This window comes from Podarcis raffonei, chromosome 8 (assembly GCF_027172205.1).
Source record: "Podarcis raffonei isolate rPodRaf1 chromosome 8, rPodRaf1.pri, whole genome shotgun sequence".
NCBI lineage: Eukaryota > Metazoa > Chordata > Lepidosauria > Squamata > Lacertidae > Podarcis > Podarcis raffonei.
Window position 1 is genome coordinate 87,392,428 of NC_070609.1, and position 14,921 is coordinate 87,407,348.

At 51.7% G+C, this 14,921-nt stretch overlaps 2 protein-coding genes across 3 annotated transcripts; both read right to left on the reverse strand.

Annotated features, from left to right (window-relative positions):
- Positions 1-556: 556 nt before the first annotated feature.
- Positions 557-4,365, reverse strand: NUDT18 (nudix hydrolase 18). Its single transcript, XM_053401957.1, has 4 exons — positions 4,344-4,365; positions 3,510-3,955; positions 2,964-3,177; positions 557-1,562 (listed from the first exon to the last, which is right to left on the reverse strand). The coding sequence occupies exons 1-4, from the start codon at positions 4,363-4,365 to the stop codon at positions 958-960; spliced, it is 1,287 nt and encodes a 428-aa protein (XP_053257932.1). The 3' UTR covers positions 557-957.
- Positions 4,366-6,179: 1,814 nt separating this feature from the next.
- REEP4 (receptor accessory protein 4) lies at positions 6,180-14,544 on the reverse strand. Of its 2 annotated transcripts, XM_053401336.1 has the most exons (8): positions 14,422-14,544; positions 11,748-11,820; positions 10,338-10,414; positions 10,079-10,199; positions 9,709-9,822; positions 7,901-8,033; positions 7,155-7,327; positions 6,180-6,989 (listed from the first exon to the last, which is right to left on the reverse strand). In XM_053401336.1, exons 1-8 carry the CDS (start codon positions 14,451-14,453, stop codon positions 6,930-6,932), a joined length of 783 nt encoding a protein of 260 aa, XP_053257311.1. In that variant the 5' UTR covers positions 14,454-14,544; the 3' UTR covers positions 6,180-6,929. The 2 variants fall into 2 exon arrangements, with proteins under 2 accessions (XP_053257311.1, XP_053257310.1); XM_053401335.1 differs by lacking the exon at positions 14,422-14,544 and having other exon boundaries at positions 11,748-12,629.
- Between the last annotated feature and the right edge of the window lie 377 nt (positions 14,545-14,921).

A 14,921-nucleotide genomic window follows, 5' to 3' on the forward strand; every position in this document is an offset into this window, starting at 1 on the left:
CAGTCACTGCCTCTCAGGCTTGTTGCGGTTGGGATTAAATGAGGAGGGACAGAAGAACCACATGTGCTGCCTTGAGCTCCTTGGAGGAAAAGGTGAGCTATTTGTTTCAATACACAATATGTAAATAAATAAATGCCACCGGGAGCAGCCCTGGCTGGGGCAGGCTGCACCCACCATGGCCAGGCACAGCGTCCAGTCCGTTGTGGGTCTAAAGACTCTTTTCAAGTGCAATACATGTGGGGAGGGAATCTGCCCCCCCCCCTCCGTAAGCTGGGACGCATTTTGGTGTCTCCACACTGCAGCTACAGGTTCTCTGCTTCTACCCTGATGGGTTTCTTACTCGTGCCTTGAAATAAATAATCTGTGGTAAACGTCCTGGCTTTGCTCACGCTCATGTTTAGGACCTGTGGGAAGTCGCTGAGCCCCCTTTTCTCATTTACAAACAAGAAGAACACGCAGAAACAAACAGTAGAACACGGGGGGAAACTGGCCTTTTTATTTTATTTTTACCAAGCCTGGCTGGATTCTACAGATCATCCAGAAGGCAGAGATAGGGGTGGCAAGAGGACTAAGCTCCTCCTGTCAAGGTCCTTTTTCTTGCAGCTGTGGGGAGAACCCAGAAGCTGGGCATTGGGGGGCGGCATGCACAGGCATTGCCATGCTCCTGGTACGGAAAGGTGGAAGAATCACAGCTGTGAGCTGGCACTGTGGAGCAAGAAAAGGTTCTCCTGGCCGGTTCCAGAGTTCAGGCGCCATCAAGCCCTCAGTTGTTGTGTCGTTTCCTGCAAAGGCACCAATGCAAGGTGCCCTCTGTGGCACCACAGACTCCCAACGTCCCTCATTCCAGCAAACAGTGAGCCTTTTTGGCCCAGCTGAGGCTCCTCCAGGGATCCTTGCCTGGCCCAAGTCACCAAAGTACACACCTGGGGCCATCCCGTATCTCAACAGGGGGGTGGTTCAGCTGTGAATGGGGACAAAGGACGCCTCATCAAGCCTCTGCAGGATCCGGCTCCGCAGGGCCTCGTCCTCCACCTTCCGCCAGAGGAACGCTCCACTCTGCAATGCCGGGGGCGCTTCATCCAGCCACCGTCCCTTGTCGCCTACAGCCGCCATGATGTTGAAGCAGATCCCATCGCTCTGCCCGGGCTCTTTCCCAAGATGCTGGACCCCAAGCAGGCCTTGGATGTGGACGGGCACCTGGGGGTGTGGCAGGGAGTCCTGGAGTAGGCGCTGGACGGCCCCCAGGAGCCTGTGGCCCAGCTGTGAGGGAGCCAGCCCGCTTGTGGCCAGAGGAAGGCCCAGAGCCCCCGCTGTCCCCTGAAGCACCCACAAGTCGCCACTGCTGCCAACGCAGACAAGCAGCAGCCGCTGGCAGATGAAGGCGCAAGGCAGCTCCACGGGCAGCGTTCGCGGGTGAGCCGGGCTGGCTTGGTACCGCAGAGCCAGCTCTATCAAGGGTAAGATGTCCCGGGAACGCAGAGGCAGGGAGGGTGTCTCCCTGTTCCACCACTGGGCCTGCAGGGATTCCGCGTCAGCTTCCTGAAGGGTCTTCAAGGCACCACCTGGAAGGAAGAGGGAAGATGCCTGGGGTTAGGTGGGAGTCGAGACAATTGTGCCATGTGTGCACCCACAAGGATGGATTTTCTCGGCTATATGCCAGCCCGATCCAAGGTTCACTTTCCTTGGAGACGGGTGTTTTTAGGATACACGTGAAGGATACACCTTGCAGAGAAACTTGCTTAGCAACCTCCTCTAATTAGATTGAAGCCCTCACTGGGTCCAAGACCCCAAGAATCAGAAGGGACTCATCCAGTCTGACACCCCAAACACACTCCAGATGTTCAGAAGTGGCCTTGGAACACAGCCACACCGGGACACCCTACTTCTTGCCCAGTGTAATGCTTTGTCCTTCACTGGGGGAAGGAAAAACACGGAGCTCCCCGCTTGGAGACGGGATTCATGCTTTGCAAAGGCACTGTTAGGGCCCAGCACTTTTGCCCTGGGTCCCAGATCTCCTGCCCCTCTCCTGGGTGTCTTCTTAATAAGACTTACAGGGCTGGTGAAAATGCTGAAAGGCCCAAGGCCAGCGAGAACTCAGGCCAGTGGTTCCCAAAGTGGGTGATAATGACCGGGGGGGGGGGAGGGAGGCAGCAGGATTACCTGGGAGGATGCTAAGAGGCAATGGGGGGCCGAGGGGGGGCTGGAGGTGGGCCCCTCTGAGGGCATTGATGGCTTATTTAGGATTTACCAGGCTGGCACCTCAAGTGAAACACCTTCCTTACATCGTATTTACTGCTCTTACTGCTTTCAAAGCTATTTTGTTTGGTCACATTTGTTCGTCTTTATGATTCTAAATTATCACAAGTCACCAGACAGCCAATTATTGCTAACAGCTATTAATTTTCTTATAGTTACTGTACATCTGTGAAGCTTTGTGTATGTTTGGGAAGTACATAAATACAGACGTTTCATACTATAAATTTCCTTCATCTATGTTTTTGTTGGTAAGAATGTATAAAAATACTTTTCATGCAAAATTCTTTGTTGTATATATTTTTAAGCTGCAAGATTGGATCAGAGCATGTGTTTATTTTTTTTTAATAAATGTGCAACTAATTCTTACTGTTTTGAATTTTTTTGTGCTGTTATCTTCCTTAGTGGGTGGTGCAAACTGCTGTTCTGGATAATGCTTTCTATGGGATAGCACTGAAGAAGTTTTGGAAGCACCGCTCTCCAGATGAGAATCTCTGCATGCAAATAAACATTTGCAAGTGCATGCCCTGGGTCTAGGGAGGCCCAGCAAGCTTCCCGCATTCCTCTGCTGTTGTTGCAGCCCCAGGTGGCTCTGCCCAGGTGCATCGTCCTTGCATGCATCGAAGCAGGGCACCTCTTGCCAAGGGGATAACCCCGACCTCCCAACCCGCGCAGCTCCAAGCCCCCCTGAGATGCGCCCGGGCCAGCACCGGTGGGTCGGGCCAGGAAGACGAAGCGGATCCAGGCGGGGCCCCTCTCCTCGACGGCCAGCAGGGTGAGGGGCTGGCACTGCAAGCCCGTCTCCTCTTGGACCTCCCTCCGCATGGCCTCCACGATGGTCTCCCGGGGCTCCATCCGCCCCGCCGGCAGGTACCACCGCCCGTGGCACTCCCGCTTGGCCTCCTGCATCATCAGCACTTCTCCCTGTTGGGGAAGGGGGCGAGGAAAGATAATATAGACACACATATATTGTGGGAGGGGGGCTGTCAGGAAGGGGCAAGGAAGAGGACGGAGCCCCGCCTCCGTGCGTGCGGGCTTGTGGATGCTGCAAAGCAATCTGGCTGCGGGGAAGGATGCTTTGCAGCGTTGCTTTGCCTGGCGCGCCCTCGAGGGGCCAAGGCAAGCCAGCCGCGTGCAGCCTGGGGGTCCTGGGCAAGCGGGCAGCGCTGGGCAAAGCAAGGGAGAGAGGGGAGCGCCTCCCCCTACCCCCGAGAACAGCCGCAGCGTCAGTTTCTCCTCCCGTCCCGCAGCCGCACCTCCTCGTTGAGCAGGACGGCCAGGACGATGTAGCAGGTGTTCCTCCGCAGGCGCGCCGGCTCCAGATCGCGGCCCTGCGGCGGCGGCGCCACCACCGGCCAGCCCCCGCCGCCCAGCACCGCCGCCACCTCCTCGTCCTCCGCCGCCGCCCCAAGCCCAGCCGCCAGCGAGGACATCCTCGCCAGGGGCGCGGAAGACGCGGGGACGGGGCGGGCGCGCGGAACTCTGCACGCGCTCAGGGGCTCGCTCGCTGGCGCCTGCTCCCGGGGCAGGGGAGGCGGGGTGGAAGGAAGGCAGGCAGGAAGGAAGGGAGGAGAGCGGCTGCTCGGGCCGTTGAGGGGCGAGGCGATGGGGAAGGAGCCGCCTCTCCAGCGCCAGCTGGCTGCTGCGCTCGCTTCCTGTTGGACAGGGACAGCGTCAATCGCCTGATGACATTGTGACGCGCCTGGTAGTCAGACGTTCAAAAAAAAAGAACACCGCTTCGCTCAGCTGGTCATCTCATAGGAATCGAACATCAGAGGAGCCCGCAGGATCAGTCCAGCACCCTGTTCTCACAGTGGCCAAACCTGTAAGCACGAATGGGGCGCAAGAGCCCTCTTCCCTCCTGCGGTTTCCAGCAATTGACATTCAGAAGCATTTGTTGCCCATGAGCGAGGAGGCAGAGGAGAGCCATCATGGCTAGCAAGCCCTCGATAGCCCTCTTCCTTAAGGAATTTGTAATCTGCTGCACTTCATTTTATCCGTCACGAATCTTCCAACATTCAGCTTCACTGGATGCCCAGGAGTTCCTAGTTTTCCTCCCTTATGAGAAAGGGAGAAAACATTTTCCCTACCAACTTTCTCCACGTCGTGCATTATTTTATAAATTTCTCTGTCACATCTCACTTGCCTTTTCTCTAAACACTCAAGCCCCAAGTGCCACTACCATTATGCACAGGGGAGTCTCTGAAGCCCCTGGATTATTTTGGCTGCCCTTTTCTGAACCTTTCCCAACTCTAAGTGTCCTCTTTTAGGTGAGGCAACCAGAGCTGTACACATTAGTACAAGTACAGTCACACCTTAGATTTAGTCAACAGCATTATATCAGCAGCTGTTTTCATTTCCTTTGCTGATGATCCCTAGCGCAGAACTTGTTTGTTTTTTTAGCCGCTTCACCCTGCACCAACATCTGACTCATGCTGTCTACTATGACCCAAAGGTCTCATTCCTCATCAGTCACTGCCAGTTCAGATCCCATGGTATATGTGTGAAATTCAGATTTTTGGCCCCAACATGCAATATTTTACACTTGTTTGCATTACATTGCTTTTGCCAATGTAGCACCCATTATGTTCGACAAGGTCTTTTTGAAGCTCTTCATCATCTCTTTTAATGACCCTGAATGTCTTATTATCATCAGCAAACTTGCCCACTTCACTGCTCATTCCTAACACTAGATCATTTATGATTACGGTATGTTAAAAAGCACAGTTCCCAATACTGACCCTTGGGGGACTCTACTTCCTGCATCTCTCCATTCAGAGAACGATCAATTTATTCCTTCTTTGCTTTCTGCAAGCTAACCAATTCCTGAACCACAAGAGGTCCTCTCCTCTTACCCCATGACTGCTAAACTTACTCTGGAGTATTTAGTAAGGGACTTTGTCCAAGCACAGTATCTCAACCATCTTGACCTCTGTCTAGATGGCCTGTTGACACTCCCTAAGAGCTCTAATAGGTTTGTGAAACTGGACTTGCCCCTGCAGAAGCCTTGCTGGTTCTGTAGGGCTTGTTCTTCTATATGCTTGGTTATATTATGCTTAACAATACTTCCCACCAGTTTTCACAAGGACAGACGCTAAGCTAATTGACCTTTAATTTGCAGGATGGTCCTGGATCCCTTTTTAAAAATGAACATTACATTGGCTACTTTCCAGTCCTCAGACATGGAGGCTGATCTGATGGTGAAGTTACAAATTTATGTTAGATCAGTGATTCTACAACTGACTTCTTTGAGAACTCCCTGGGGTTTCAGCCACTAGGTGCAAAGGAAAAACTCCAGCTGTACCAAAACACAGCCAGTTCGAAGGAAGGAAGGGCTGCTGGGGGTCTTTTGTGGGAAATGACACCTTGGGAGGCTTGATAGTGCCTAAATTCAGGACCTTGATGGGCTTGGACATTAACCCTTTCTCCCACAAAGGGTAGCTCAGAGCAATAGCAATTCCTCAGCCCAAATACCCAAGACACTAAAAGCACCTTCCTTAGATTTCTGAGTTTATGGAATGGCCACTCCAGCCCACTGTATACCGTCATATTTTAGGCTCTATAAAATGGCAACCTCTCCTGATAGGTCTATGCAGCGGGGATAAAACAGTTAAGAGGAAAATGTGGAAGGTGAGTAGCATTAGACAGCCATTAAATGGCTCTTAGAAACTGAGCAGGGTCTGACAACCCCATTTCGCGAACTCACCACCACAGGAGCCACTGATGTGAGCACACTCCTCCCTTCAACATTTCACTACTCCTAGTCCATCAAGATGGGCAGGTAGGGAGCTGAACTAGCACATTAGCAGCCTCCCCACCCCCACCCCTATATAAAAGGTCAATACTGGCATGGAATGCTTCTTTCATTAGCTCTTAAGCTAATGTTCCCCTTAACACACACATTCTGCTTTTTAAGATGAGCAATATAAGGTCTAATAAAAATGCATTTATTTAATATACAAAACTTACAAATGCACTTAGGTCAAGGTCCTAGCTAGTGATAGTGTTCAAGTAGACATGTCAGTGTTTTCACCGGTGGTGGAGAGGGGGAACTTCAGCGGAAGAAACAACCTGAGATGTAAGCAGCTACAAGGAAAGTGGGGGGGAGAGAGGCTGCTTTTGTCTTTGGTATCTCACCACAGCACCCCAATCCGAAGTGCAAGTGCTGTAGAAGTGCACTAAGCTCACTCTGGGGCACCCATCTTCAAAGCAGCCAAGCGTCCGGACAAGAAAAATGGTACCCAGATTCTTGGAGTCTAATACTCCCCCAACAAACAGCTCTTCCACCCCTGGCATTTAAAAAGGCAAGTCTGCTTATGGCACAGTATTCTTGTGTCAAAAAAGGCATGTGTAGTGAAAGGGAAAGAGAGAGATACCCCCCCTTCCTGTAGGCACATCATGTGGGCAGGATATTTGACAGGCAGCATGTACAGAGAGGAAGGTGGCCAGCAGTCACAATCAAGGCACCACTTTGAGACAAGGAGGGGAGGGTGCCCTGAGAGCCAGCTTGCAGTGTGGGTGGTAGCTGTAGGGTACACAAGGCTTCACATTGCCAGGACGTGGTATGTTTCAAACCCATCTCCCTCCACAACCAAGCTGTGAAGCACTGCAGTCATCGCTGTCCCAAGCTGTTCCAAGTGCCAGCATTCGCAACCAAGGCTTCCCTGCAGACAAGCCTAACAGATCGGATCAGCCACCTTCTTCCTGGGGCGACTTCGCGGGACCCGAGCCGAGCCCTGCAGAGGAGGACAAAGTGTGAGTGTTCTGGCATGCAGACCCCAGCCTCGGATACAAGAGCTTAAGTTCTGGAGGAAAGGGTGGGGGCTGGGGTTGCACCCTCTCCCTTTGCCAGCCCAAGCCAGGGCACTTCCCAGGCTGTGCCCACCACCCAAGGGTCTTACCTCTTTGACAGGCGACTTCTTCTTCACCATGCGGAGGCTCTGGGTCCTGGCCAGCGGCTTGGAAAGCAAAGGCTTCCTGCTGTGGCCCCTTACGCCAGCAGAGAGCTCAGAGTCTGACCAGCAGTCCTCTTCGTTGCTGTCAGAGCCCAGCTCTTGAGGAGATGCCCTGTGTCCTATGAAACAACCAAGAGTGGCAGGCAAGGAAGATTGGAGTTTTTCTCATGCCTGTTTTAACACCAAACAACATGCACTTTTAAATGTAGATACATCTGCAACAGGAGCCCAGGAAGCTAGAGGGGGTGTGTGGTCTTCTTTCCCCCTTGCAATTGCTGGTGATGCGGGGGAGGGAACATAGCTGTCAACTTTTCCCTTTTCTTGCTTGGAATCCTATTCGGAATAAGGGAATTTCCCTTAAAAAAAGGGAAAAGTTGCAAGCTATGGGAGGGAAAGGAGCAAACTGGTACGCCAGCTATTGTTGGATTGTCATCTGCCCCAGTCAACACAGCCAATGGTCAAACACCCTTCCCATGTGTTGTTCATGAGACTGAAACAGTGGCAAGCTCTCTGTCCACTCCCTCCCTGCCATGCATAATTCTATGAACGTCTTCCATGTCACTTCTTGGTCGCCTTTTCTCCAAACTAAAAAGTCACAAACATGGCAAGCTTTCCTTAGAGGGGAGTTGCTCCTCCACCCCCTGGATCATTGTGGATGCCAGCAGTTCCAAGCATTTTCTGGGCTCGCTCACCTATTGGCCTCCGGCGGAGCTCCTGTTCCTCCAGGTACAGGGGATCAGAGTAATGCACAGGTGCCGTGTCTGGGATGGAACGCAGGTCCTGCATGCTGAAGCTACGCAAATGCCCGGCCAGGGCCCCCTGACTCTGAACAAGGGGAGACAAAGGGAGGAATGAAGCAGAGAGCTGTATGCAAACAAAAGACCACCTTCAAGGGCAGACCTCACCTGGAGTACTGTGTCCAGTTCTGGGCACCACAGTTCAAGAAGGACACTGACAAACTGGAACGTGTCCAGAGGAGGGCAACCAAAATGGTCAAAGGCCTGGAAACGATGCCTTATGAGGAACGGCTAAGGGAGCTGGGCATGTTTAGCCTGGAGAAGAGGAGGTTAAGGGGCGATATGATAGCCATGTTCAAATATATAAAAGGATGTCACATAGAGGAGGGAGAAAGGTTGTTTTCTGCTGCTCCAGAGAAGCGGACACGGAGCAATGGATCCAAACTACAAGAAAGAAGATTCCACCTAAACATTAGGAAGAACTTCCTGACAGTAAGAGCTGTTGGACAGTGGAATTTGCTGCCAAGGAGTGTGGTGGAGTCTCCTTCTTTGGAGGTCTTTAAGCAGAGGCTTGACAACCATATGTCAGAATTGCTCTGATGGTGTTTCCTGCTTGGCAGGGGGTTGGACTCAATGGCCCTTGTGGTCTCTTCCAACTCTATGATTCTATGATTCATTCCCCAAAGACAAGAAAAGCTTTGCTTCCAAAAATCTTTCCTGGAGGTAATTTTCCCCCCACTATGGAGAAGAAACCAGCATGATACGGACACTGCTCCTTGCCCCAATTATGTTTGGGGAAGATGAAAGGAATACATAGGGTTAAACAGAGCTGACAGAGGAGAGGACTGAGCAGAGAGAACTGCCACTGTTAGTGATGTCAAATGAGACAAGCTAACCCAGGTATTTAGAATGATGATGTGTTTCTAGTTTATTGCTGGTTTTAATTTTTGGATGTTTTAATTGCTTTTACTGTTTTATTCTTTTTGTAAACCGCTTTGAGGTTTTCTGAAATTAAGCAGTACATACATTTTATGAAATAAATTTAATAAATAAGGAGGAATGAGACAAAGAGGGGTGTCCTGTGCCAAGGGAGGGGGACACAACTGATAAATGACTCCCAAAAGCAGAATTCCCACAAATCCCCTTTGGTAGGACCTTCTTAAAGAGTGTGCAGAATGCGAGGCAATCCAGAGCTGCAGCCATACAGGGATATTTCTAAACATCGCCACCTCCACAAGCAGAGATCTGTTTCAGAGGCATCCAGAGAAGGAACCAGCCCAAGCTGGGAAGCGCAATCCTGCTCAAAGGCCTAAGCATCTGCCTCGGGGCCACACTCCCAGTCAGTGCTGGGAGTAAGCCCAATTTTGTTCCACGTTCATATGGGTTATTAAAATGAGGTCACCCTACCAGCTCCTTCCCACAGGTGGCAAAGCTTATTGCAGGCAGTATCTGGTCAACTGGGAAGGGCAACTGAGTCCAGAGAACTACCCAGATTCTGGCTGGTTACATCTCAGTCAGCTGGGGTGAGAGGTTTGCATAGCATGCTTCAACCACCCTCCATGGCCTGGCAATGCTGAGCTGGGAACTGGCAAGGCCACAGGGGGCTTTAGTGCAACAGACAAGGCTACTACATTACACCGCCTAGCAATGGGACAACAGCCCATCTCTTCCTTCCCCAAAGCCTCCAGGGCTGCTGCTTGTTGCCCAAGCTAGCCCGCCACCCCATCCCCTTCTTAGCCAATATACAGAGGAAACGTGGTTACTTTTGCTGCAGCTTGGGCAGCAGCTGTAGCTGCGACATTGAGGCTCTTCTTCCCAAAGCTCAGGAGTGTCTCGTAGCCACGCTCCTGGGCCTGAAGGATGAGCTGATCAATTTCCTGCAGGGAAAGAAGAAGAGGAAGAGAAAGATTGTATGAAATGCGCATGCCTCTGGCAGAACTAAATAAGCAATAGGCACATTGAAGGCTGGAACTTTTGGTGACCAAAACCTCCATGCATGTAATAACTCCCACACAGAAGCTTCCAGAAATCCTTTGCTCATCCAGAACTGGACGAAAAAATGAAGGAGTGGCAGACCCCTGAATGCCTCCCCCTTTCCCTGAAGCGGACGGTCTGTTCCAGGATTACTCTCACCTTTTCTTTGTGGGATAATGTGGGATGTACAAATTTGCGGTACAGCCAGCTAGCCCCCCTTGTGTATGGAGACAACAGCCATATGACAAATCCCATTTTGATCTCATAGTAGAAGGGGAACCTGTTCAACAGAAAACACAGTTGTGAGACCAGGGAGCGGGTGGGCTTTGGGATCTTTTCTGTTCAACAGCTGACATGTCTATGTAGTTCCTTGAAACAAGGGTGTGGGGAGAGAGGGAGAGGGAGAACGGCAACTCACCAGGAAATGAAAGTATCTGCGAGGGTCTCTGTGGCCATGAAGAGGGCAAACACAATCCAGTACATCATCCAGCGGACCTGCCAAGTCACCAGGAAGTGTTAGGTCCCTCCTAGTAAATGAGATGCAAATGCCTAGGGAAACCCTGCCCTGCTACAGAGAAACTGGTCTCAGGTGGCACCCAAATCTTCAGCTCTTGAATTGCACCATGGAGACACAGAATGTCAACAAAGGTAAAGAGACACCAGTCACAATATTGACTGTCCCCCATCTAACTTTGGTTTATTAATCATCATGACAAGTGTGTCCTCCAAGCCACAAGTGTCTTTAATTTGGAGAGCCACAATCCTGGTCCCCGGGCTGAGAAGAACATAGGAGCATATAAGAAGAGCCTGCTGGATCAGGCCAAAGGCCCATCTAGTCCAGTCGCTGACCAGATGTCCCAGTGGAAAACCCCCAAGCAGGATTCAAGTGCAAGAGCCCTTTCCCCTCCTGCAGTTTCCAGCAACTGGTATTCAGAAGCATTGTGGCCTCCAACTGCAGAGGCAGAGCGTAGCCACCATGGCTAGTAGCCATTAATAGCTCACTTCTCGATGAATTTGTCTAATCCAGTTTTGATCCTGTGGGAGGGAGTTCCATAGTCTAACTTTGTGCTTGCATTAAGAAGTCCTTCCTTTTGTCTGTCCTGAATCTTTCAACATTCAGCTTCATTGGATGTCCACCAGTTCTAGAAGGCCCTGCCCCAGTCACCCACTGCACCTCAGGCAAGAAGAGGGACAGACAGCAAGACCCCTGAGGAGGAGCATCATGTGGGAGAAGACAACCCAAAGGGAAGCCATTCAGTGCCACTTGCAGTTCTCAAATGTCCAAATGTAGTCCTCAAGGCAGCCCCACAAAAAGTGCATGGTGCTCAATGCCACAGCTGAGCACAAATGCCCCTGGCTGCTTTAGCCAGGTACTGTGGGAAATACATTTCTTTTATTTCTACAGTAGCCCTGGGCACTGTGGCTACAGAGTAATCTGCCCACTCTTGAAGCCACTCATGAACACTCACAGTCCTGAGATGGCATCTACCCACAGCTTGACTCAACTGCAGTGGACCCTGGAAGTACGTACCGCTCTGGATACGTAACTTTCGGGTTGTGAACACGGCAAACCCGGAAGTGTATACTTCCGGGTTTCACCATGCACGCATGTGCAGAAGCGCTCTGCGCACCACACGCATATGCAGAAGCGCTCTATCGTGCCACATGTGTGCGCAGAAGCGGTGCCTCCAATTATGGACATTTCAGGTTAAGTATGGACCCCCGGAATGAATTTAATTCATATCCGGAGAGTCCACTGTACTGTATTCAGAATCTGGGGGTTACTTCATTCTCTCCCCCCCCCCCCCCCCGTCCCCACACCACTTACATATTCCCGGATATTTTTCGTTTTCACAGCCTTGTAGGAAGCATAGGCAGGGTAGAGCATCCCAAGCACCAGCCTGTAACGGAAAGGGGGCGTCAAGAAGGCGGGCCAGCACCGGTACAATCCAGCTAGGATCCACAGGCACCACTGCTTCGCATAGCGCTGCACCTTGGCCTTCGCGGCCTCCATGGCTGCCCCAGAGAATATGCTATTCCGACCCTGGGGCATGGCAAGAAGGGTGCAAGAGGCCTCCAAGCACCAGGCAGGCAGCTGACTGCACTGAGCAGCTCAGGCACTCTCAAGGATTATTTCTGGGGCCTTCTCCCTCCTACACACATGCCTTGGGTTGCTCAAGGAGAGGTGGGACCGGCTCAACAAGCTCCTCAGCCAGGCCTTCCTTGGCTGCTGGGTGTAAACAAAAGGGCAGCTGGAGACATAAGACTCAAGCCCCTCCAGGAGCCTCCAAGACCGGAAGTCCAGCTCCGTCCCCCATGAAATCTAAGAATCTCCCCAGCCCCTGACTCAAAACTGCAGGAATGTTGTGTAGAGCATTCCACCATCTTGTTGGCACCATAACATATATGGAAACAGAGAATATTTGATCAGGGTTACCATAGCTCAGTGGAAGAGTACCTGGTTGTGCACAGAAGGGCCTAGGTTCATTCTCCAGCATTTGCAGGGAAGGCTGGGAAAGATCTTTCTCCAAGATGCTGAAATCCCCTGCCGGTCAATTCTGAACAAGATGGACCAATGGTCCAACTCAGTATAAGGCAACAGCATTTCTGAGGAAGGAGCTCTACACAACCAATCAACCATTGTAGAGGGCTGGGATAGATGACCCTGGTGGTCCCCTCCAACTCTACAATTCTATGATTCTGAATCCACGGGATGCTTCTAGAACTATTGATGGCATGCCTGAAAAGATTCAGTTCCCCAGTCTGGAGCCCTTGAAATGTTCTGGATCACAGCTCTCACCGGCTCCCCCTGCTGTGCTCCCACTCTATGGGCCACGCTGGCTGAATCTGATGAAAAGACATCTGGAAGGCACCAGGTTCAAGAAGCATACAATAGCAAAGACTGAAAGAAACTGAGGGCCATTAGTCTGCAGTTAAGCAAAACTGAGGCAGGTTATATTTAAGAAAAATAGCGGCAGGGAGGCTGAACAATTGTTTACTGAGAAAGATGAGCAAGCAATATCTTGAAACTACAAGGGTGAAGATTTAGAACTTGCAAGATTTAAGCTGTAGTGTTTATGGTGCATCTGAGTTTCTCTCCATCAGAGAAGCCCAGCATTATGTGGCTCCTTCCACACTAGCATGACTCCTCTCTTAAGGATGCAAAGCTGGGGATCATAAGACTTACAGGAATTGGGTCATCTAATCCAGCCAATAGTCATCTAATTCAACCTCCTGGTGCTGACTCAATTCAGAACCACTATGTGCAGCTTGTGAGACACCAGAAGAAAACCCGACTACCACAGGAGTCAAATGCAAAACGGCCCTCAGCATTTTGCCAATTGTGCAACCAGGGAGGAGAGGGCATGTCTTGTCACGCCTTGCATTCAGGACTCAAAGAGCATAATGTGGCTTGTCATGTCTTGCATTCAGGACTCGAAGAGCATAATGTGGCTTGTCATGTCTTGCATTCAGGACTCAAAGAGCATAATATAACCTTTGGCTCCTTTGAGAAAAGACCAAGTTTATCGGGGGAGCTGAAGGAACATTGCAAGTTTCAAGTTTTAGGTGCCCAGAGGGCCCCCAACCACTCTGTCAAACCGGAGGATTATAAAGGAAATAAAAATTAAAGGGAAAAAGGTCGCTATTGCTAAAGAAAGGCAAAATGCTCCATTGTCTCTGTTCTTTCCATAGATCCGCAACTGAATGGCATCCATGCCCCTGGCACAGCACCCGACTCCTACAGCCCCGACTCAATTCCATGAGAGTTATTCATGCCAAGCCTCCAGAACACACTTCCTCAATGGGCACCCTTGTTACACATACACTTGGCCTGGCGCTAAAGGCATCCCACAAGCATCCAAGTTACAATCCATCGTGGAACCAGAGTGCATCTAAAACAGCAGCGTTCCACAAGTGGAAGTGCACCAACTTTTCTTACTTTTTATTAATCTTATGGGGTTTTTTTGCAATGCGTTTTAAATGTCTTTTACAGCGTTGTTACCTGCCCTGGGACCTTAGGAGGAAGGGCAGGCAAAAAACTGAAATAAATAAATAAATAAATGAAATAAATAAATAAATAAAGTACTATTATAAGAAGTGTGTGTTTTGGGGGGTGCTCCATGGCGTCTGGGAGCCAGGGTGCCACTCAAAGAGCTCATCGTTTTCTCTCTGGAGACGAACCCCACCCGCCAAGCTGGAGAGGACAACGGGGCGAGGCGCCTCCATTTACCAGATCAAGTTTCTAGTCCTTTGGGTGGGCATGAACATATCTAAAAAGAAGGCGCAGTTCCAGCCAAAGGCTCGGAGAGCGGGTCCCATTAGCTGCCATCCCACCCACCTACCGAGCTGCCTCAGGCTGGACCGGCTCCTTCTGCTGTCAGACGAAAGGATTCCCCCCCTCCCAGCTGAACCCTCGCAGCTCCGCCTCACGGAAACGCCGCGGGGCCCCCAGAGGCCATCCAGTCGACCCACCACCAGCTCCCGAACGCAGCCCAACTCACGCCACGACGCGGTACAGGACCCAGGAGATCATGGCCGGGGCCGCCGGGGCCCCGGAGGCGCCTCTGCTTCCTCTGCCTGGGCCGCCTCAGCCAAGGATGCCCCGACCCCGCGGCGGCGGCGGCGGCAACAGGTGCGGCGACCTCCCCTCGCCAGCCGTTTGAATGTTGGTGCCAGAGCGCACGCGCGGCCCCCTTGCGCACCAACGGCTCTGCCTGCCTCAGCGATAGGCTGCCCTGGGCCCCGCCCCTTGCGGGTGGGCGAATTAGGAGGCAGAGAGAAGACGACGGTTGCCGCCCCTTAGTGGTGCTGGCGGCTGCTCCCCTTCTGCCCTCTCTGACTGGCTTGAGGAGATCTAAGTAGCAGGAGGGAGAGTCGCTTCCGGCCTCTTCCGCCAGCTTGGTGCCCTCTCTAGGCGTTTTGGGACTACCACTCCCATCAACCCCAGGAGGCGATCCTTCCGGTCCGGGTGTTGCCTAACCGCGGAAGAGGCTGATGGGAG